This window comes from Acipenser ruthenus, unplaced genomic scaffold, assembly GCF_902713425.1.
Source record: "Acipenser ruthenus unplaced genomic scaffold, fAciRut3.2 maternal haplotype, whole genome shotgun sequence".
Classification (NCBI taxonomy): domain Eukaryota; kingdom Metazoa; phylum Chordata; class Actinopteri; order Acipenseriformes; family Acipenseridae; genus Acipenser; species Acipenser ruthenus.
Genome location: NW_026708473.1, coordinates 3441 through 27500, shown reverse-complemented (window position 1 = coordinate 27500; position 24060 = coordinate 3441). Strand labels below are relative to the sequence as shown.

Sequence of the window (24060 nt, the reverse complement as noted above, 5' to 3'; positions counted from 1 at the left end):
TAGCCATAGTTTTATATATTATACTGGACTGTGGCTCCAGCAATGATTCAGACAGTCCCCCCTGAGTTTCAATAGCCATAGTTTTATATATTATACTGGACTGTGGCTCCAGCAATGATTCAGACAGCCCCTCTGAGTTTCAATAGCCATAGTTTTATATATTATACTGGACTGTGGCTCCAGCAATGATTCAGACAGTCCCCCTGAGTTTCAATAGCCATAGTTTTATATATTATACTGGACTGTGGCTCCAGCAATGATTCAGACACTCCCCCTGAGTTTCAATAGCCATAGTTTTATATATTATACTGGACTGTGGCTCCAGCAATGATTCAGACAGTCCCCCCTGAGTTTCAATAGCCATAGTTTTATATATTATACTGGACTGTGGCTCCAGCAATGATTCAGACAGCCCCCCTGAGTTTCAATAGCCATAGTTTTATATATTATACTGGACTGTGGCTCCAGCAATGATTCAGACAGTCCCCCTGAGTTTCAATAGCCATAGTTTTATATATTATACTGGACTGTGGCTCCAGCAATGATTCAGACAGTCCCCTTGAGTTTCAATAGCCATAGTTTTATATATTATACTGGACTGTGGCTCCAGCAATGATTCAGACAGCCCCTCTAGAGTTTCAATAGCCATAGTTTTATATATTATACTGGACTGTGGCTCCAGCAATGATTCAGACAGTCCCCCTGAGTTTCAATAGTCATAGTTTTATATATTATACTGGACTGTGGCTCCAGCAATGATTCAGACAGTCCCCCTGAGTTTCAATAGCCATAGTTTTATATATTATACTGGACTGTGGCTCCAGCAATGATTCAGACAGTCCCACCTGAGTTTCAATAGCTATAGTTTTATATATTATACTGGACTGTGGCTCCAGCAATAATTCAGACAGCCCCCCTGAGTTTCAATAGCCATAGTTTTATATATTATACTGGACTGTGGCTCCAGCAATGATTCAGACAGCCCCCCTGAGTTTCAATAGCCATAGTTTTATATATTATACTGGACTGTGGCTCCAGCAATGATTCAGACAGCCCCCCTGAGTTTCAATAGCCATAGTTTTATATATTATACTGGACTGTGGCTCCAGCAATGATTCAGACAGCCCCCCTGAGTTTCAATAGCCATAGTTTTATATATTATACTGGATTGTGGCTCCAGCAATGATTCAGACAGTCCCCCTGAGTTTCAATAGCCATCGTTTTATATATTATACTGGACTGTGGCTCCAGCAATGATTCAGACAGCCCCTCTAGAGTTTCAATAGCCATAGTTTTATATATTATACTGGACTGTGGCTCCAGCAATGATTCAGACAGTCCCCCTGAGTTTCAATAGTCATAGTTTTATATATTATACTGGACTGTGGCTCCAGCAATGATTCAGACAGTCCCCCTGAGTTTCAATAGCCATAGTTTTATATATTATACTGGACTGTGGCTCCAGCAATGATTCAGACAGTCCCCCTGAGTTTCAATAGCCATAGTTTTATATATTATACTGGACTGTGGCTCCAGCAATGATTCAGACACTCCCCCTGAGTTTCAATAGCCATAGTTTTATATATTATACTGGACTGTGGCTCCAGCAATGATTCAGACACTCCCCCTGAGTTTCAGTAGCCATAGTTTTATATATTATACTGGACTGTGGCTCCAGAAATTATTCAGACAGCCCCTCTGAGTTTCAATAGCCATAGTTTTATATATTATACTGGACTGTGGCTCCAGCAATGATTCAGACAGCCCCCCTGAGTTTCAATAGCCATAGTTTTATATATTATACTGGACTGTGGCTCCAGCAATGATTCAGACAGCCCCTCTGAGTTTCAATAGCCATAGTTTTATATATTATACTGGACTGTGGCTCCAGCAATGATTCAGACACTCCCCCTGAGTTTCAATAGCCATAGTTTTATATATTATACTGGACTGTGGCTCCAGCAATGATTCAGACACTCCCCCTGAGTTTCAGTAGCCATAGTTTTATATATTATACTGGACTGTGGCTCCAGAAATTATTCAGACAGCCCCTCTGAGTTTCAATAGCCATAGTTTTATATATTATACTGGACTGTGGCTCTAGCAATGATTCAGATAGCCCCCCTGAGTTTCAATAGCCATAGTTTTATATATTATACTGGACTGTGGCTCCAGCAATGATTCAGACAGCCCCTCTGAGTTTCAATAGCCATTGTTTTATATATTATACTGGACTGTGGCTCCTGCAATGATTCAGACACTCCCCCTAAGTTTCAATAGCCATAGTTTTATATATTATACTGGACTGTGGCTCCAGCAATGACCCAGATCTTTCTCTCCTCTCTCCTCTCCTCTGTCTCTCTCTCCTCTCCTCTGTCTCTCTCTCCTCTCTCCTCTGTCTCTCTCTCCTCTCTCCTCTGTCTCTCTCGCTCCTCACTGTGCAGTTTCCAGTCTCTTCTTGCGCTCGGCTGTGTCGATGGCTGCAATGTTTCGCGACGCTGTGACCAGGTGAAGGAGGCTGATGACGAGTTTCAGAACCGCGATCGGAACGCTCAGCCAGAACACACACCGGAATAATCCGGCCGGCAGGAATCCCACTGAGAGAGGGGGGGGGGGGGAGAGGGAGAGAGAGAGAGAGAGAGAGAGAGAGAGAGAGAGAGAGAGAGAGAGAGAGAAAGAAAGAGGGGGAGAGAGGGAGGGGGGGAGAGAGAGAGAGAGATGAAGGGATTGGATTGCAATGCATTGTATTGAACTGAACTACATGATAGTATAAAGCACTGTGTTGTATTGCAGTGTGCTGTATTGCAGTGCGCTGTATTGCAGTGTGCTGTATTGCAGTGCGCTGTACTGCAGTGTGCTGTATTGCAGTGCGCTGTACTGTAGTGCGCTGTATTGCAGTGCGCTGTATTGCAGTGTGCTGTACTGCAGTGTGCTGAATTGCAGTGCGCTGTATTGCAGTGTGCTGTACTGCAGTGCGCTGTATTGCAGTGCGCTGTATTGCAGTGCGCTGTATTGCAGTGTGCTGTACTGCAGTGTGCTGTACTGCAGTGCGCTGTACTGCAGTGCGCTGTATTGCAGTGTGCTGTACTGCAGTGTGCTGTACTGCAGTGCGCTGTACTGCAGTGCGCTGTATTGCAGTGCACTGTATTGTAGTGCGCTGTACTGCAGTGCGCTGTATTGCAGTGTGCTGTATTGTAGTGCGCTGTATTGCAGTGCGCTGTATTGCAGTGTGCTGTACTGCAGTGCGCTGTATTGCAGTGTGTTGTACTGCAGTGCGCTGTATTGCAGTGCGCTGTATTGCAGTGCGCTGTATTGCAGTGCGCTGCACTGTGCCTCACTTCTTGGGCCCTCATAGAAGCTCAGCAGGTACAGCATGCAGTAGAAGAGCTCGTTGCCGACGCACATCAGAGACAGAACGGGCTACCAGAGAGAGAGAGACATGAGAGAGGGGGTGAGGGGGAGGAGGAGGAGGGGAGGAGGGGGGGGGTGGGGGTGAGGGGGGGGGGGGGGGTTGGGGTTTTGGGGTGGGGGGTTGTTTTGTACCCGGGATGTGTAGTAGAGTCTCAGCAGCAGATTCCCGGACAGATCAATGGTCTTGTGACTGGAGCTTCCTTTCATCATGGAGCTGAGGAGAGAGGGGGAGAGAGGGGAGGGGAGAGGGGGAGAGGGGGGATAGGGGGAAGAGGAGAGAGGGGGAGAGAGGGGGGAGGAGGAGAGATCTGTGTTAATGATGTCAGTGTGATAAAGTCAGACAGACAGACACACACAAACACACAGCAGTCTCGTACCTGTGCAGGTGTATCCAGTGGCTGGCCACGTCGATGGTCATGCTGAGCTGGAAGAGCATGGTGCATTGTGGGTAGAGCATGGACAGGTTGACCAGCAGGCACATGGTGGCACAGCGGTCAGTCAGCATGTCCAGCATCGCCCCGAACTGCGTCTCTGAAAGAGGAAACGCAGAGCCATTAGAAACTGCAGGACTACAACCCCCACAACGCATCACTGCCAGGAGACTACAGCCCCCACGATGCACTGCGACCATGCGACTACAGCCCCCACAATGCAGCAGCATGTCCAGCATCACCCCGAACTGGGTCTCAGAGAGGAAATAAAGAGCCATTAGAAACTGCAGGACTACAACACCCACAATGCACCGCGACCAGGACACTACAGCCCCCACAATGCAGCAGCATGTCCAGCATCACCCCGAACTGGGTCTCTGAGTGAGGAAATATAGAGCCATTAGAAACTACAGGACTACAACCCCCACAATGCATCACTGCTCAGAGACTACATCCCCCACAATGCACCGCGACCAGGAGACTGTAGTCCCCCACAATGCACCGCAACCAGGAGACTACAACCCCCACAACGCATCACTGCCAGGAGACTGCAATCCCCCACAATGCACCGCGACCAGGAGACTACAGCCCCCACAATGCAGCAGCATGTCCAGCATCATCCCCAAACTGGGTCTCTGAGAGAGGAAATAAAGAGCCATTAGAAACTGCAGGACTACAACACCCACAATGCACCGCGACCAGGAGACTACAGCCCCCACAATGCAGCAGCATGTCCAGCATCATCCCCAAACTGGGTCTCTGAGTGAGGAAATATAGAGCCATTAGAAACTACAGGACTACAACCCCCACAACGCATCACTGCCAGGAGACTACAGCCCCCACAATGCACCGTGACCAGGAGACTACAGCCCCCACAATGCAGCAGCATGTCCAGCATCATCCCCAAACTGGGTCTCGGAGAGGAAATACAGAGCGATTGGAAAGTACAAGACTGAAGCTCCCAGAATGCCTCACTGCCAGGCGGGGACTCTGACCTTGGTGCAGCCGGCGGGCAGCGTACCCGTCCAGGTCATCCAGCACTGTGCTCAGCAGGTAGAAGGCCGAGGCGAGCAGGGGGCTGCTGGGCATGAAATACAACGAGACGACAGCGAAGAGGATCCGAACATAACCTGGGAGAGAGAGGGGAGAGGGGAGAGAGAGCGGGGAGAGAGGGGGAGAAGGGGGAGAGAGGGGAGGAGAAAGAGAGAGGGAGGATAGGGAGAGCGGGGAGAGGGGAGAGAGAGGGGAGAGGGGAGAGAAGGGGGAGAGAGGGGAGAGAGAGGGGAGAGGGGAGGAGAGGGGAGAGGGGAGAGAAGGGGGAGAGGGGAGGAGAGGGGAGAGGGGAGAGAGAGGGGAGAGGGGAGAGAGAGGAGGATAGGGAGAGCGGGGAGAGGGGAGAGAAGGGGGAGAGGGGAGGGGAGAGGGGGAGGGAGGGAGAGCGGGGAGAGAAGGGGGAGAGGGGAGAGAAGGGGGAGAGAGGGGGAGAGAGGGAGAGCGGGGAGAGAAGGGGGAGAGAGGGGGAGAAGGGGGAGAGGGGAGAGAGGGAGAGCGGGGAGAGAAGGGGGAGAGGGGGGAGAGGGGAGGGGGAGAGAGAGGGGAGAGAAGGGGGAGAGAGGAGGATAGGGAGAGCGGGGAGAGGGGAGAGAAGGGGGAGAGAGGGGGAGAGAGGGGAGAGAAGGGGGAGAGAGGAGGATAGGGAGAGCGGGGAGAGGGGAGAGAAGGGGGAGAGGGGAGGGGAGAGGGGGAGGGAGGGAGAGCGGGGAGAGAAGGGGGAGAGGGGAGAGAAGGGGGAGAGAGGGGGAGAGAGGGAGAGCGGGGAGAGAAGGGGGAGAGAGGGGGAGAAGGGGGAGAGGGGAGAGAGGGAGAGCGGGGAGAGAAGGGGGAGAGGGGAGAGAAGGGGGAGAGGGGAGGGGGAGAGAGAGGGGAGAGAAGGGGGAGAGAGGAGGATAGGGAGAGCGGGGAGAGGGGAGAGAAGGGGGAGAGAGGGGGAGAGAGGGGAGAGAAGGGGGAGAGAGGAGGATAGGGAGAGCGGGGAGAGGGGAGAGAAGGGGGAGAGAGGGGGAGAGAGAGGAGGAGAAAGAGAGAGGGAGGATAGGGAGAGCGGGGAGAGGGGAGAGAAGGGGGAGAGGGGAGGGGAGAGGGGGAGGGAGGGAGAGCGGGGAGAGAAGGGGGAGAGGGGAGAGAAGGGGGAGAGAGGGGGAGAGAGGGAGAGCGGGGAGAGAAGGGGGAGAGAGGGGGAGAAGGGGGAGAGGGGAGAGAGGGAGAGCGGGGAGAGAAGGGGGAGAGGGGAGAGAAGGGGGAGAGGGGAGGGGGAGAGAGAGGGGAGAGAAGGGGGAGAGAGGAGGATAGGGAGAGCGGGGAGAGGGGAGAGAAGGGGGAGAGAGGGGGAGAGAGGGGAGAGAAGGGGGAGAGGGGAGGGGAGGGGAGGAGAAAGAGAGAGGGAGGATAGGGAGAGCGGGGAGAGGGGAGAGAGAGGGGAGAGGGGGAGAGAGAGGGGAGAGGGGAGAGAAGGGGGAGAGGGGAGGGGAGGGGGGGGAGAGGGGGAGAGAGGGGAGGAGAAAGAGAGAGGGAGGATAGGGAGAGCGGGGAGAGGGGAGAGAGAGGGGAGAGGGGGAGAGAGAGGGGAGAGGGGAGAGAAGGGGGAGAGGGGAGGGGAGGGGAGAGAAGGGGGAGAGAGGGGAGAGAGGGGAGGAGAAAGAGAGAGGGAGGATAGGGAGAGCGGGGAGAGGGGAGAGGGGGAGAGAGGGGAGGAGAAAGAGAGAGGGAGGATAGGGAGAGCGGGGAGAGGGGAGAGAGAGGGGAGAGGGGAGAGAAGGGAGGAGAAAGAGAGAGGGAGGATAGGGAGAGCGGGGAGAGAAGGGGGAGGAGAAAGAGAGAGGGAGGTTAGGGAGAGCGGGGAGGAGAAAGAGAGAGGGAGAGGGGGAGGAGAGAGAGGAGGATAGGTAACTGAGCAATTATATAACACGCCCACATATACAGAAACTATAGAGAGAGAGACAGAGATACAGATTATAAATATATATATATGGCTGAGGTGGGGTTTGAACCGGGGACCTCCTGGTTACAAGCCCTTTTCTTTAACCACTGGACCACACAGCCTCCTAGGAACTGCAGGACTACAACCCCCACAACACATCACTGCCAGGAGACTACAGCCCCCACAATGCACCGCGACCAGGATGCAATGTATATATACACACGTGCTGTATAATTGCTTTGGCAACACCTGCTCTTATAAGTCATGCCAATAAAGCACCATTGAATTGAATTGAGAGAGAGAGAGATTTTTACACGTTATTTTTTACACACAATTTTATACAGTTGGGTTTTTACTGGAGCAATCTAGGTAAAGTACCTTGCTCAAGGGTACAGCAGCAGTGTCCCCCCCACCTGGGATTGAACCCACGACCCTCCGGTCAAGAGTCCAGAGCCCTGACCACTACTCCACACCGCTGCCCTGGGAATGCGATACTTTGTAACGTGACATTTTGTAACAACTGCAAGTCGCCCTGGATACGCTGTTTGCATCGCATCGCTGTGCGGGTGGGGGATGAGAGAAGCGGAACGGGGCGTTGCGTGTGCCGAGAAAAGGCTGACAACTTCCAACTGAGCTGAGAAGGCACTAGAAATTGAAAAAAAAAAAACCCACCAGTAAACAATATGCCCAACATGGCACCGGACGTGCTAGCGACGCACGTTGCTGGGTGGCGATTTAAACCACCTCTTCAGACAGCACCTGTAGAAACTCCTCTGTTTTTCCCTCTGGACACTTTATCACCCTTCCTTAAATGCGCTTTACTTGCTCTTATCTGCTCCCTATTTTACTGCATTTAATCCTGTACTTCAGAGTACTGTAATCTGCCAAATGTTTAATCTGTAGTATTTTGTATTTAATCATATCCTGGTGTAACTATTATCTGCTGTATTATTGAATTGTATTTTGTCACACTTGTACTTGCTTGAACCAAAGTCATTGTATTTATCTTGCTCTTAATTGTATTATTACTTGTACTGTGATTCTTGAAATGTATTTGCTTACGATTGTAAGTCGCCCTGGATAAGGGCGTCTGCTAAGAAATAAATAATAATAATAATATATAATATATATATATATATAATAACTTCTACACGAGCTGGGCATCAGCGCTTCCTGGTTAGGGCGACACCGCACTGCGCAGCTAGATTACTGAAATTATACCTGCTTGAGTTAAAAGTGAAACTGCGACAGAAAGACAGCAGTACCCGAGAGCTTTAGCAACTATACAACATCACTGAATACAGTTAAGAGCGCCATCTTGTGTGATTATTGAACAGTAAGCACGAGAAACGGCATTTTATAATAATATGGCCACGCTATGAATTGCCAAAATAAATTTTATGCGCATTTTTTTTTCACAATCCCGGCGGTCTAGAAACGAGTTCGGGATCGATTGCTCGACAGCGATCAACGACACCTAATTTAGGGGTTCCGCAGCAATGCGCTTTGGTAATAATAATAATAATAATAATAATAATAATAATAATAATAATAATAATAATACAGTAAAGAAAACAAATACACACACTTGTCAGTGTATCTTACAAACACATGTGTATGCATAATAATCTATGTTACTATCTTTTTTAAAAAAATCAATATTTTTGTATTTATTTCTGTTTATTGTATTGTCTTTGAAATGAAGAAAAATATAATTCACGCAAAAATAAATTAAATAGGCACCCGTCAACAATGCCATCAATTAAAACGAGGCAAACCCCCCCCCCCACACTTTTATTGTAATAAATTAATAGATTTAAAAAAATCGTCTTACCGATCAAGTTGGGCACAAAAAGGAAAATGCTGACGTCTTTCATTTTTTGGAATTATTTGCGGAATGAGCGACAGGGGCTAAAGGCAATAATTCAAAACAATAAATAAAGTTTTAAAAAAAATAAAAACACACACCCAGAGAGTAACGATGGTTAAAATGTGCGTATCCTCCTTCGGATAATCGGAGAACATCTACAAAATGATGACACGGTCCCTTTAACCGGCCTGGGTGACGTCACTGAAGCCCGCATGGAGGTGGGAGTGAACCATTGCAGGCAGCATAGGGGTGAACAATAATTGTCCTTTACGTTAAATCTTTTTTCTTTTTGATCTCATAACAAACTAAATGGCTGAAATAGCGATAATTTCTGTTAATGTGTTATTATAAACTTAAATAAGTCTTACTTTAGCATCCTGACAACCTAAAATCATAGTTGGTCGCTAATTCGATTCCTTGCCGAAATAGACCCGAACTCTCCATAGCTGTCACACAGATATCTTTACCTTTAATAAAACTCGCTATGAATTCGTTAATTCATAATTTGGGTTTTAATATAATTTTAGGATCAACTGCGAAGAAAATTACTTCCTTAGCAACGGCTTTCGGTGGACGGTCCCCTTGACAACCGGGCCGAGCGACGTTTTAAAATTAAAATAGTGATAAAATGGACGAATTTGTGTGAAATCTGTAATATCACAACTGTGGTGTTAATGTGTTGCTTGAAAAGTATGTCGTTTTCTACGCTTATAATCACATTTTAACATTTTTACCAGCGAGGAAACGCTTTTGACAGCCGGGCAACACGATTACGATTGAACACCAGGGGTGTTTACTAATTGTAAAATTGTCAAAATAGGCACATTTTAAAACTACAACCGCAGGCTATTTACTTGTAAAAAAACCCCAATAATATTGATATATTATTGTATCCTTTGGTGGTTCGCGTTGTTATTTTAAAACTTTAGTTAAAAAAAATAACACTCCCTATACTCCCGGTTTTTGGTTCGTCCCAAAGGCGATGACGTTTTGTTTGTTTGTTTGTTTTCATCCTTGACCATGACACGCTGGAGTGACCAATCAATCACCTAATTAGTGAGGCAGCTGATTAGACGCTGGATAGGGAGCGATTTCAGCTGTTGAATTGCAAGCTTGAATACAAGCAATATAGAAAATCGTAAAGACAGTTCAGAGGGCTGGATCGCATCACTATCAGGGTCTAGTGCTGTATATTATAAAGACATTTCAGAGTGCTGGATCGCATCAATATCAGGGTCTAGCGCTGTATATTATAAAGACATTTCAGAGGGCTGGATCGCATCACTATCAGGGTCTAGTGCTGTATATTATAAAGACATTTCAGAGTGCTGGATCGCATCAATATCAGGGTCTAGCGCTGTATATTATAAAGACATTTCAGAGTGCTGGATCGCATCAATATCAGGGTCTAGCGCTGTATATTATAAAGACATTTCAGAGGGCTGGATCACATCAATATCAGGGTCTAGCGCTGTATATTATAAAGACATTTCAGAGGGCTGGATCGCATCACTATCAGGGTCTAGTGCTGTATATTATAAAGACATTTCAGAGGGCTGGATCGCATCAATATCAGGGTCTAGTGCTGTATATTATAAAGACATTTCAGAGGGCTGGATCGCATCAATATCAGGGTCTAGTGCTGTATATTATAAAGACATTTCAGAGGGCTGGATCGCATCAATATCAAGGTCTGCTATATATATATCAGTATAAAGACACTCAGAAAATAATTAATTACAACACAGTCACCATAGAATAGAAACAAAATCAATTCTTTACAAAAAAAGTAATACAACAGCTTTTAATAATTTATTATGCAAACATTTTCCAATTTATATAGTTATATAAAAAAAAAACACTAAAAAGTTCATTCAAGACTGTACAAAAAAAAAGTCGAAATTCTCCTCCGTTCTCCAAAAAAAAAAAAAAAAAACCCGATCTCAGTCGCTCTCCGCGTCGTCGCTGATGATTCCCCGCAGGTTCTCCCAGTCCGTCACCCTTCTCTTCCCCCCGGGTCCGTGGCTCCCGTTCTCCTGGTCCGACCCCGATTCGGACTCTGACTGCACGCACTTCCTGTAGTCCTCTCTAGGGGGCGACAGAGGGGCTCGGGGCGACGTGAAGGGGTCCCACACAGCTGCAGCCTTCCTCCGGGGGCGCCCTGAAATCAGACAGATGGAAACAGTCACAGCTATGTTAAGCCGGGTCCACATCTGAGCGATCACTTGTTCCACAAGGTTCCCGCGTCTACAAGATTCATTTTTTTTATGATAACTGAGGTGATTTTTTCAGCGTGTGTCTCTAAGCCTCTGTTTCAGTGTTTGAAGCTCAGGGTGCGTCTCCGAGCCTCTGTTTCAGTGTTTGAAGCTCAGGGTGCGTCTCCGAGCCTCTGTTTCAGTGTTTGAAGCTCAGGGTGCGTCTCCGAGCCTCTGTTTCAGTGTTTGAAGCTCAGGGTGCGTCTCCGAGCCTCTGTTTCAGTGTTTGAAGCTCAGGGTGCGTCTCAGAGCCTCTGTTTCAGTGTTTGAAGCTCAGGGTGTGTCTCAGAGCCTCTGTTTCAGTGTTTGAAGCTCAGGGTGTGTCTCCGAGCCTCTGTTTCAGTGTTTGAAGCTCAGGGTGCGTCTCAGAGCCTCTGTTTCAGTGTTTGAAGCTCAGGGTGCGTCTCAGAGTCTCTGTTTCAGTGTTTGAAGCTCAGGGTGCGTCTCAGAGTCTCTGTTTCATGGTTTGAAGCTCAGGGTGCGTCTCTGAGCCTCTGTTTCAGTGTTTGAAGCTCAGGGTGCGTCTCTGAGCCTCTGTTTCAGTGTTTGAAGCTCAGGGTGCGTCTCCGAGCCTCTGTTTCAGTGTTTGAAGCTCAGCGTGTGTCTCCGAGCCTCTGTTTCAGTGTTTGAAGCTCAGGGTGTGTCTCCGAGCCTCTGTTTCAGTGTTTGAAGCTCAGGGTGCGTCTCAGAGCCTCTGTTTCAGTGTTTGAAGCTCAGGGTGCGTCTCAGAGCCTCTGTTTCAGTGTTTGAAGCTCAGGGTGCGTCTCAGAGTCTCTGTTTCATGGTTTGAAGCTCAGGGTGTGTCTCAGAGTCTCTGTTTCATGGTTTGAAGCTCAGGGTGCGTCTCTGAGCCTCTGTTTCAGTGTTTGAAGCTCAGGGTGCGTCTCTGAGCCTCTGTTTCAGTGTTTGAAGCTCAGGGTGCGTCTCCGAGCCTCTGTTTCAGTGTTTGAAGCTCAGGGTGTGTCTCTAAGCCTCTGTTTCAGTGTTTGAAGCTCAGGGTGTGTCTCCGAGCCTCTGTTTGAAGCTCTTACCCGTTGCTTCGATGATGTTGCTCAGGTCCAGCGATGCCAGCTCTGCCTTCTCCTCGCGTCTCAGCTTTGCTCTCTTGCATTTCTCAAGAGATGGGTTCCCTGAACAGACACGAGACAAAAAATAAACACAACCAGACTCGCAACACAGAGACACACTCAGAAAGTCAGAAACAGACACACACACAAACAGCAGACATTTTTTTCACACAGACAGACACAGAGACAGACAGACACACACACAAACAGCAGACATTTTTTTCACACAGACAGACACAGAGACAGACAGACACACACACACACACACACACAGACAGTACAAACAAACAAAGACAGACAGACACACAAACAGTACAAACACACAGACACAGACGCACAGAGAAAGACAGACACACACACACACAGTACAAACACACAGACAGACACAGACACACACAGACAGTACAAACACAGACACACACACACAGACAGTACAAACACACACACACACTCAGACAGTACAAACACACACACACTCAGACAGACACACACACACTCAGACAGACACAGACAGACACACACACACACACAGACAGTACAAACACACACAGACAGACAGACAGACACAGACACACACACACACTCAGACAGACACACACAGACAGACAGACACACACACACACACACACAGTACAAACACACACAGACAGAGACACACACTCAGACAGACACACACACACAGACAGTACAAACACACACACACACACACTCAGACAGAGACACACACACAGACAGACAGACAGACAGACACACACACACACACACACGCACACACACGCTGCACCCCCTCTCTCTCACCCTGCACCCCCAGCTCCTCCAGCTCTCTCCTCAGCACCCCGATCTTGGCCTTGTTGGACCTGCACCCCTCAAACAGCCGCTTGTAGTTCCGGCGCACCCCGCACGCCACCACACAGCGCTTGAGACGGCGGATCGAGGGGTGCTCTTCCTCCCCGGCCTGGGGGGACCCCGACTTCTACACAGAGAGAGAGGGGGGGGGGGGGGGAGAGAGGAGAGAGGAGAGGGAGGAGAGGAGAGGAAGAGGAGGAGGAGGGGGAGAGAGCGGAGAGGGGAAGAGAGATGAGGGAGGGGGAAGGGGGGAGGGCGGAGAGGAGAGAGGAGGAGGAGAAGGGGGAGACAGCGGAGAGAGCAGAGGGGAGAGAGGAGGGAGAGAGAAAGGGGGAGAGGAGAGGGACAGAGAGAGAGTTAGGGTTCTACTGGAAGCCATAATAGCTGTATAGTGAGTATTTCATGTTAGATTTCAAAATGTCACATTTCTGTTAAGTATCTGGGAAAACTACAAAACGGTGTGCAATTCAATATGTTAACAAGGGAACATTATTCAGCAGCTTTCATTGGACTCTATGAAGCTGAGGGAGTTCATTCTATATAGAGGGGGTGCAATTCAATATGTTAACAAGGGAACATTATTCAGCAGCTTTCATTGGACTCTATGAAGCTGAGGGAGTTCATTCTATATAGAGGGTGTGCAATTCAATATGTTAACAAGGGAACATTATTCAGCAGCTTTCATTGGACTCTATGAAGCTGAGGGAGTTCATTCTATATAGAGGGGGTGCAATTCAAATGTTAACAAGGGAACATTATTCAGCAGCTTTCATTGGACTCTATGAAGCTGAGGGAGTTCATTCTATATAGAGGGGGTGCAATTCAATATGTTAACAAGGGAACATTATTCAGCAGCTTTCATTGGACTCTATGAAGCTGAGGGAGTTCATTCTATATAGAGGGGGTGCAATTCAATATGTTAACAAGGGAACATTATTCAGCAGCTTTCATTGGACTATGAAGCTGAGGGAGTTCATTCTATATAGAGGGTGTGCAATTCAATATGTTAACAAGGGAACATTATTCAGCAGCTTTCATTGGACTCTATGAAGCTGAGGGAGTTCATTCTATATAGAGGGTGTGCAATTCAATATGTTAACAAGGGAACATTATTCAGCAGCTTTCATTGGACTCTATGAAGCTGAGGGAGTTCATTCTATATAGAGGGGGTGTGATTCACTATTTCCTTGGCTTACCTTTCTCTTGCTCTGCTTCTCTCCCGCGGTGTTCTTTACTGGTTTGGCGTTCTTTACTGGTTTGGCGTTCTTGACTGGTTTGCGCTCGTCCTCGTCCAGAGAGGGGAGAGAGGAGTCATCGCTGGTGCTGCCCTGCTCCTCTTCCTCTTTCTCCTTCTCTCTCTCCGTTACTTCCATGTCGCTCTCCTCCTCCTCCTCCTCCTCTTCGCTCCCTCTCTCCTTTCCTTTCTTCCCTGGCTCTCCCTCGCTCTCTGATCCCTCGCTCTCTGCTTTCTCTCTTCCCTGCTTCTGTTTCGTTCCCATCTTTCTCTCGCCCCTCTCTCCCGGCGCTTTCTTTCTCTGCTGCTTTCTCGCTCCCTTCTTTTTCGCGGGTTCGGAGTCGCTCTCCTCCTCCTCACTTTCACTCCTCTGCTGTTTTGTTCCCTTCTTCGGCTCCTCTCTTTGGCTCCCCTTCTTTCTCGCTCCTCCCTTCTTTCTTTTCAGCCCCAGCTCTGCCTCGCTCTCTGATCCCTCGCTCTCTCTCTCCTCCTCCTCCTCGCTCTCTCGTTTCTTTGGCTGCCGTTTCCTTCCCTTGCTCTCTCTCTCCTCCTCGCTCTCTCTCTCCTCCTCCTCGCTCTCTCGTTTCTTTGGCTGCCGTTTCCTTCCCTTGCTCTCTCTCTCCTCCTCGTTCTCTCGTTTCTTTGGCTGCCGTTTCCTTCCCTTGCTCTCTCTCTCTTCCTCCTCACTCTCTGATCCCTCGCTCTCTCTCTCCTCCTCCTCCTTGCTCTCTCGTTTCTTTGGCTGCCGTTTCCTTCCCTTGCTCTCTCTCTCCTCCTCGTTCTCTCTCTCCTCCTCCTCGCTCTCTCGTTTCTTTGCCTGCCGTTTCCTTCCCTTGCTCTCTCTCTCTTCCTCCTCGCTCTCTGATCCCTCGCTCTCTCTCTCCTCCTCCTCGCTCTCTCGTTTCTTTGCCTGCCGTTTCCTTCCCTCGCTCCTCTCGGTTTCACTCTCCTCCGATTCCAAAACAGTTCTTTTTTTCTTTCCTTTCTTTCCCTCTCCTCCCTCACTCTCTCCAGACTCCTCTCTCTCCTCCTCCTCCTCCCCTCCCCGTTTCGTTCCTCTCTGTCTCTCGGGCCGGCTCTTTCCCTGCTTCCTCTCCTCCTCCTCTTCCTCTCCTCCTTCGGATCCCTCGCTCTCTCCTTTCCCTGGCCTCTCAATGCCAGAATCAGGAGAATCTAAAAATGAAAAAAAAAGAAATTCAAGTCCAGTTCCTTCGAAGGAAATAATATTTGAGATATCTTCATATTAATAATAATAATAATAATAATAATAATAATAATAATAATAATAATAATAATAGCAATCATTCAACTGTTTTCACGTGAAGCCAATTATTTATTTAACTAACTAATAAACAAACAAACAGTGACTTCAATGGGAGTGATCTGTTTCCAGTGTTGTGAGAAACTCATTTTAACAGAAGCCTGCCGACCTGCAATTCACATCAACGATGTGCTGGGACTGATTCTAAGGGACTGGGAAGCTACACAGAGACTTGATACCAGGAGGTTCAAATCCCGGCTCAGCCACTGACATCCCCCGTGTGTGTGTGTGTGTGTGTGTGTGTGTGTGTGTGTGTGTGTGTGTGTGTGAGACCCTGAGCAAGTCACTGAACCTCCTTGCTCTCCCTCTCCCCTCCCCCCCCCCCTCCCCTCTCCCTCCCCTCTCCCCTCTCCCTCCCCTCTCCCCTCTCCCCTCTCCCCCTCCTCCTCCCCTCTCCCTCTCCCTCTCCCCTCTCCCCCTCTCCCTCCCCTCTCCCCTCTCCCCTCTCCCCCTCCTCCTCCCCTCTCCCCCTCCTCCTCCCCTCTCCCTCTCCCTCTCCCCTCTCCCCCTCCTCCTCCCCTCTCCCTCTCCCCTCTCCCCTCTCCCCTCTCCCCTCTCCCCTCTCCCCCTCCTCCTCCCCTCTCCCTCTCCCCTCTCCCCTCTCCCCCTCCTCCTCCTCCTCCCCTCTCCCTCTCCTCCTCCCCTCTCCCCCTCCTCCTCCTCCCCTCTCCCTCTCCCCTCTCCCCTCTCCCCCTCCTCCTCCCCTCTCCCTCTCCCCTCCTCCTCCCCTCTCCCCCTCCTCCTCCCCTCTCCCCTCTCCCCCTCCTCCTCCCCCCTTCCCCCTCCTCTCTCTGCCGCCCCTCCCCTCCTCACAGACACACATGGAGCAGCAGTGTGGAGTAGTGGTTAGGGCTCTGGACTCTTGACCGGAGGGTCGTGGGTTCAATCCCTGGTAGGGGACACTGCTGCTGTACCCTTGAGCAAGGTACTTTACCTAGATTGCTCCAGTAAAAACCCAACTGTATAAATGGGGAATTGTATGTAAAAATAATGTGATATCTTGTAACAATTGTAAGTCGCCCTGGATAAGGGAGCGCCTGCTAAGAAATAAATAATAATAATAATAATAATGTAAACTTGACATTGTAAAGACACTGTATGGGTCGCTATACTTTCAGAATAAATATATATTTTCCCTGCTGTCAATGGCACGGGCCTTACTTGGGTTGATCAGATCCAGTCTTGTCTTTTTCTCTCTCCCTCCTCCTCCTCTCCCCTCCTCGCTGGACTCCCTCTTGCGCTTGGTTTTGGGGACCCCTTCCTGCCCTGGGGGGGTCCCCCCTGTCTTGGGACGCACCACTTTAAGAATAAGGGGTTCATCGTCGCTCGAATCGTTATCACTCTTCTGGGGGGGGATAAAACATCACTGATCAAAATTGCATGCTGGGAGCTGTAGTCCTAGCCCAGGGCTGCACAGATTCACTGTGTATCGAAGAACCGCGATGCTCTATACCCAGCATAGCGCGATGTAGTTGAAAAACTACAGCTCCCAGCAACCCTCACCGCTGACTCAGGCATGCTGGGAACTGTAGTCATAACCAGGCCTGTACACATTAACACGCAACAATGAATCATAATGTTTCATCAGTGACATTATAATTTATTTATTTTTTTTAAATCAGGACTGACATAAAACGTGACTTAATAATAATAATAATAATAATAATAATAATAACAATAACAATAATAATAATAATAGGTTTGATATCCGTTATATGAGGCTGTGTGGTCCAGTGGTTAAAGAAAAGGGCTTGTAACCAGGAGGTCCCCGGTTCAAATCCCACCTCAGCCACTGACTCATTGTGTGACCCTGAGCAAGTCACTTCACCTCCTTGTGCTCCGTCTTTCGGGTGAGACGTAGTTGTAAGTGACTCTGCAGCTGATGCATAGTTCACACACCCTAGTCTCTGTAAGTCGCCTTGGATAAAGGCGTCTGCTAAATAAACATAATAATAATAATAATAATAATAATAATAATAATAATATATGCAGATACAGCGTGGTGAGTTTCTGTGTAAACATTCATTTTACAGGATCGATATGAAGCACTTTTAAGCCCCGCCCCCTCACCTGCATTTTCAGCAGCTCCTCCTCGACTATTCGCTTGAGCCGCTGTCTGTCTTCCTTGCTCAGCGAATCAAGGCCGATGTGACGGAGGTATCTCTCACGGACGATGCAGTGCGTGATCGCACTGGAGAGGAAACCATAGAGAAAAATAAAGTACCGCTAATTAACACAGCGCTGGGAATCAGACTCCCGCTCCACAGCAGTGCGATCCAGTCCTGGTTTCACTAGGAGTTTAATAATAAGACACACCTGAGCTTGTTACCTAGACACACTGGGGGGCTGATCAAGCTGGTAGTAAAACCTGGAATGGATCACACTGCTGTGGAACAGGAGTCTGATTCCCATCCCTATAATAATAATAATGCTGGTTATCACAGGGATGGGAATCAGACTCCCGCTGCACAGCAGTGTGATCCAGTCCTGGTTTCACTAGGAGTTTAATAATAATAATAATAATAATAATAATAATAATAATAATACACGTGTCTTACCTACACACTGGGACGAACACTTATTAATTAATACATTTAAATATGGTACGAATTAGGAGATTTAATAATATATAACATCGTACTCTGTAACGTAAAATGATCCAAAATGACTCGTATGAAATATCCGTGAACTGCGTTACATTTCAATCAAGTTAAAAAACTGAACACGACGCCAGCCCTGAAAAATGTCATAATCAGTTTTAATTAAAGTCTTAATTAAGGCTTATCATTAGTATATCTCCTTTTCTTCAATCAAACGCGGTTAAACGGACGACGTGCGTGTAATAATAATAATAATAATAATAATAATGATGATACTAATATAACCTCCCCAACGCTCGCATCGTATAACTTCTCGGTCCTTGCTATATTTAACGTTTTGGGGTTTCATTTTAGTATTATTGATAAATTCGTATTTACCTCAGGTCCGGAGATCGTTTCAACTCCGCGGATACAAACTCCCGCGCCCTCTTCTCGTCCTCCATCGCTGATATTCAAAAACAACCAACCGAAACTTGGCGGGACCCCAGAACGTGCGCGCCCCCGAACGCCTCCCGTCGCAAAGCTGCGCGCACGCCCCCAAATGCATAAATTAATTAATTAATTAATTTAAAGTACTGAATCATATTATTACGGAAGAGGGACAGCATTTCTGTTTCTAGACTAAGGAAATTCTGTTAAATACTGTCTTTTTTTATTTGAATTTTTTTTAAAAAGTAAAAAAAAGCTGTCACATTTAAGAAATAAAATAATAATAATAAAATAATTATGTATGTGACGACATCACGGGTTAAGATGTAGGTCTATTGGAATATTGAGGAATTTTACATTGACCAACATGGCCAGCAGTGTGGCGTAGTGGTTAGGGCTCTGGACTCTTGACCGGAGGGTTGTGGGTTCAATCCCAGGTGGGGGGACACTGCTGCTGTACCCTTGAGCAAGGTACTTTACCTAGATTGCTCCAGTAAAAACCCTACTGTATAAATGGGGAATTGTATGTAAAAATAATGTGATATCTGTATAATGTGAAATAATGTATAATGTGATATGTTGTAACAATTGTAAGTCGCCCTGGATAAGGGCGTCTGCTAAGAAATAAATAATAATAATAATAATAATAATGGCTGTGAGGGGGTGCCCGCTCCTGTGCGTAGTGTGTGTGTGTGTGTGTGTGTGTGTGTGTGTGTGTTTTATGTTGTATGTATATGTGGTGTGGGAGGCTGTGTGGTCCAATGGTTAAAGAGGTCCCCGGTTCAAATCCCACCTCAGCCACTGACTCACTGTGTGACCCTGAGCAAGTCACTTCACCTCCTTGTGCTCCGTCTTTCGGGTGAGATGTTGTTGTAAGTGACTCTGCAGCTGATGCATAGTTCACACACCCTAGTCTCTGTAAGTCGCCTTGGATAAAGGCGTCTGCTAAATAAACTAATAATAATAATAATAGTATACTGGTGCACAGATGATTAAAATGCATAGTTGTATTTGGACACATGCGTATCGGTATGCGAGTGCACAAATTAGTTCACGAGCTGGGATTCAAGTCTATGATTAATTAGTAATTGAATTTCGGTATAACAGAGGCACGTGACCGCCTGCAAGGCGCTCCCAGACCATAGAGTGAGATCTTTCGGTAGCAGAATCGTCACTTGAAACCCTCCCTCTCTCCTACGCAGTTTACGCAGTTTTTGCGCAGTATTTTGGGAGCAGCAGCAGGAGCGGTCGCAAGATCCCCGCTCGTCAGTCCGTGGTTTAATATAACAACACCGAAACGACCCGGGGCCGCGCTGACTGTCTTTCTTTGGAAAGAAAACACAGAAGCACGCACACGAGACACCGTATTGTTCTGGACTGGGAGTGAGATTCTGTTTAATATCTGAATCGAGGAGGAGGATGATGAGGATGAGGATGATGATCCAGTCCGATCTCTCCGCGGTGCTCCATGGCGCGGCTCGATGCTATCTTACCCGGAGCGTCTCTGAACACAAACTGGGGGGCATTTCAGTGGCAGCTGGCTGGCGGCCGGGTCACAGGACCCGCATCTCTTTATACAAGCCCGGGACAGACTATGGGGGACAGTCAGACCCGGTTAAAACACAAGAAGAACGCAACATGGCTGCTTTACTGAAGTATAGCGAGACAGTCGAGTTTTTGTGAATACAAAAAAAAAAAAACGTAGCGTGGAGATGTGACCCCCCCTAAATTCATAACCCGAATATTTGGCCAATATAGTCTGGGACGTATAGGTGCTCAGAAACGCAGAATCCGAAGCAACGCGCCGCATCGCTAATCGAGAGACAGGACTGTGGAATTCGGAAATAACTTTTTATACTTGGTAAGTTTGTTATTTGTTTTAATAAGATACATAGGCAATGCTGCATTTGTCGCTAAATGTTTTCATTCATTGCGTCTGTGTTTAACGCGTTTATCTGCTTTGTAAGGTTGTAAGGGAGAAGGGGGGGTGTGTTTAGAAAGTGCAAGATTTAATACAATATCAAATCCCAATTCAACTGAAGTTCTCTCTTCAATCACGTCTCTCTGTATTCGTTTTATTTAGTCATTAAATTCGTGTTTTTGTCTTGTAAATTAATATCTTGTAAACTTGAGTGAGGGAACGTTTTTATTGGCATTTTAACGACAGAAAAAACAACTTTTAAAGTCACTTTAATATGTATATAATTAATTTTTTCTGTGTTTCTTGACATTTCAATATATCTGCGATACGATATTTAAATTTGGATTTTTAATCACTTTTACCATTAGAAAATAACACTGAAAAGATGTATTTTATTTCAACGTGAAACACGTTTATTTTGGTAACCGCTTTGAAATGATTTACTATAAATTCAAGTTAACAGAAAAAAACAAACATTAAAGGTTCTTTGCACTGATGTAATAGGGGAACCTTTTTTGGTTGTTCAAAGAACCTTTTAAAATGCGCCCCCCCGGAGACTATTATTATTATTATTATTACGACTGTAAGTCGCCCTGGATAAGGGCGTCTGTTAAGAAATAAATAAATAAATAAATAAATAAATAATAATAATAATAATAATAATAATAATAATAATAACCACATATTAAAAAGGGTGACTTGCGTATTTGGGGCTGTGGGACGACAAAAACAACTTTCAAGTCAGTTTAAATAAATGAAATATATACATTTTTTTATGATTTTTGAAATGTTGACGCTGTTTCTGTGTCTCTGACCTCTTTGTTTTTCTCCTGTCCAGCCCCTGTTTTGAAGAGCAGGACCAACACCAGGATGAAGATGCATTTCAGTGGATCTCATCTCAGGCTTGTGTCCTCTGGTCACTCCTCCTCCTGTGTGCCGGGGCGGTCAGCAGTGGGTCAGTGCAGGTCCCGACCTCCGTGACCTGTCCCGAGGGGCAGGACTGTATCCTGAACTGCACGTTGCTCTACACCGCTGAACGGAGGGACGAGAACCCTGGGGTGACCTGGAGACAAGCGGAAACTGCCCACATCGTACACAGGAGCTTCAACAGCACAGCCAGGCTCAGGGACCAGCTCTCTCAGTATGTGAACAGAACCAGCCTGTGTGACGGCGATGCACGGAGAGGCAACGCTGCCCTGCTCCTCAGGGGGGTCCGACAGGAGGACGCGGGACAGTACAAGTGCACTGTTTCGAGGTTTGGATCTGGGGTGATCCGGTTAGAGGTGGTTCCGGGTCCGCCCACGACAGAACCAGCTGAACCCACAACAGCAGAACCAGCTGTGACACCGCGACACCACCTGTGGCTTTTAGGACCGTTTCTTCTTCTTGTATTTGTGTGTGTGTGGCTGTGTGGAAAACGCGGACTGCTGCAGGAAAGCCCAGCAATGCTAGAGGAGGCCTGTGTCGTGTGATACTGACAGGATCGTGAGACCCAACGGAGTCTGCAAAGCAGCAAAAAAACGTTTCAGAGCCTAGTGAACACGTTACCATGGTTACACTTTTGCTGCAAGACCTTCTTCAATGCTGACGCTATGGGCTCTATCTATATTATCATTATTTATTTCTTAGCAGACGTCCTTATCCAGGGCGACTTACAACTGTTACAAGATATCACATTATTTTTACACACAATTCCCCATTTATACAGTTGGGTTTTTCACTGGAGCAAGTACCTTGCTCAAGGGTACAGCAGCAGTGTCCCCCCCACCTGGGATTGAACCCACGACCCTCTGGTCAAGAGTCCAGAGCCCCTAACCACTACTCCACACTGCTGCCCTACATTTTGCCAAGCTCTTTAGAAAGTACCCTCTGTCGTTTTTCAAAATCTGTATTTATCATGAAATGTTTTAATTACTGGTCTACTAAATGGCTTTTTATAAAAAAAATTGTATTTAGTTTTGATTGAGCCCGGAGCTGCATTTTTCATTGATAATAACAATAAAATCTCTTTGAAAGAAACCCGGAGTCTGCTTGTTTCTCACTTTAACCCATTAAGATTTTTTTTTTAAATGGCTATTCACGTTTATTTTATGATTATTACATAAAGCACATCTCTCATAATTCATAACGTTTATGAAACACACATTGTCCCCGATCCGCCTGCCCGCACTGAATTGAGGAAGCGCAGTAACAGCTCACCAGCGCCCTCTCGTGGACAAAAACAAGGTACACTTTATAACAGTATTTAATTATTTTATTTTTAATTTTTGCTTGTTAATAATAACAAAAACATTTTTTAAAGCGATTTATTTTGTAAGACAGTCCTTATTTGTCTGTATAAAAGAATTGAATCTATTCAGTCTTGAACAAAGAAGACTACGCGGCGATCTGATTCAAGCATTCAAAATCCTAAAAGGTATAGACAATGTCAACCCGGGGGACTTCTTTGACCTGAAACAAGGACCAGGGGTCACAAATGGAGATTAGATAAAGGGGTATTCAGAACAGAAAATAGGAGGCACTTTTTTACACAGAGAATTGTGAGGGTCTGGAACCAACTCCCCAGTAATGTTGTTGAAGCTGACACCCTGGGATCCTTCAAGAAGCTGCTTGATGAGATTCTGGGATCAATAAGCTACTAACAACCAAACCAGCAAGATGGGCTAAAATGTAATCATTTCCAGCGTTATTATAATTTTTACAACAAATGCTCCTGAATATTTAAATGCTTACATAAAAAAATGCTAAATTTGTAGAATGTTTTGGGGTTTGTTTATCTATCTATATCTCTCTCTATATATATCTATATAATCCACCTTTTTAAAGACATTCTATTTTCAACGTCAGTGAATTGTCAAACTAAATAAAAAAGTAAATCACAAATTAACAACAAAAACGTGAAATCTGTGAGAAGAAAAATACAGCCATGCTAATCTCTTAAGTGCAGCTGAGTGTAACCGCATTGACCTGTCCATCAGAAAACCGTATTGTTTATCTTGTGGACTGGGCGTGAATACCCCCCCCCCCCTCCCCCCCCCCCCCCCACAGACACACTAGATAATAGAGCTACGGACTGGGCGTGAATACCCCCCCCACAGACACACTAGATAATAGAGCTACGGACTGGGCGTGAATACCACCCCCCCCCCACAGACACACTAGATAATATCATAGAATAGAAAAAAAAAAAATTAAACCAGAGAGCTACGGACTGGGCGTGAATACCCCCCCCCCCCCCCCCCCACAGACACACTAGATAATATCATAGAATAGAAAAAAAAAAAAAAATTAAACCAGAGAGCTACGGACTGGGCGTGAATACCCCCCCCCCCCACAGACACACTAGATAATATCATAGAATAGAAAAAAAAAAAAAAATTAAACCAGAGAGCTACGGACTGGGCGTGAATACCCCCCCCCCCCCACAGACACACTAGATAATATCATAGAATAGAAAAAAAAAAAAATTAAACCAGAGAGCTACGGACTGGGCGTGAATACCCCCCCCCCCCCCCCCACAGACACACTAGATAATATCATAGAATAGAAAAAAAAAAAAAAATTAAACCAGAGAGCTACGGACTGGGCGTGAATACCCCCCCCCCCCCCCCACAGACACACTAGATAATATCATAGAATAGAAAAAAAAAAAAAAATTAAACCAGAGAGCTACGGACTGGGCGTGAATACCCCCCCCC

The 24060-nt window shown here is 46.9% G+C and overlaps 3 protein-coding genes across 4 annotated transcripts; 1 reads left to right on the top strand and 2 right to left on the bottom strand.

Annotated features, from left to right (window-relative positions):
- Window positions 1–2196: 2196 nt before the first annotated feature.
- On the bottom strand, window positions 2197–8856 carry LOC131733451 (CDP-diacylglycerol--inositol 3-phosphatidyltransferase-like). The gene is made up of 6 exons (XM_059021181.1): window positions 8654–8856; window positions 4838–4972; window positions 3789–3942; window positions 3544–3625; window positions 3339–3420; window positions 2197–2597 (listed from the first exon to the last, which is right to left on the bottom strand). Exons 1-6 carry the CDS (start codon window positions 8694–8696, stop codon window positions 2434–2436), a joined length of 660 nt encoding a protein of 219 aa, XP_058877164.1. The 5' UTR covers window positions 8697–8856; the 3' UTR covers window positions 2197–2433.
- Window positions 8857–10479: 1623 nt separating this feature from the next.
- LOC117398333 (HIRA-interacting protein 3-like) lies at window positions 10480–18518 on the bottom strand. Of its 2 annotated transcripts, none has more exons than XM_059021179.1 (7): window positions 18391–18518; window positions 17483–17603; window positions 16574–16757; window positions 14054–15264; window positions 12810–12984; window positions 11976–12074; window positions 10480–10850 (listed from the first exon to the last, which is right to left on the bottom strand). In XM_059021179.1, the coding sequence occupies exons 1-7, from the start codon at window positions 18453–18455 to the stop codon at window positions 10633–10635; spliced, it is 2073 nt and encodes a 690-aa protein (XP_058877162.1). In that variant the 5' UTR covers window positions 18456–18518; the 3' UTR covers window positions 10480–10632. The 2 variants fall into 2 exon arrangements, with proteins under 2 accessions (XP_058877162.1, XP_058877163.1); XM_059021180.1 differs by having other exon boundaries at window positions 16574–16754.
- Window positions 18519–19869: 1351 nt separating this feature from the next.
- Window positions 19870–22388, top strand: LOC131733449 (CD276 antigen-like). Its single transcript, XM_059021178.1, has 2 exons — window positions 19870–20045; window positions 21201–22388. Exons 1-2 carry the CDS (start codon window positions 19870–19872, stop codon window positions 21832–21834), a joined length of 810 nt encoding a protein of 269 aa, XP_058877161.1. The 3' UTR covers window positions 21835–22388.
- Window positions 22389–24060: the final 1672 nt, after the last annotated feature.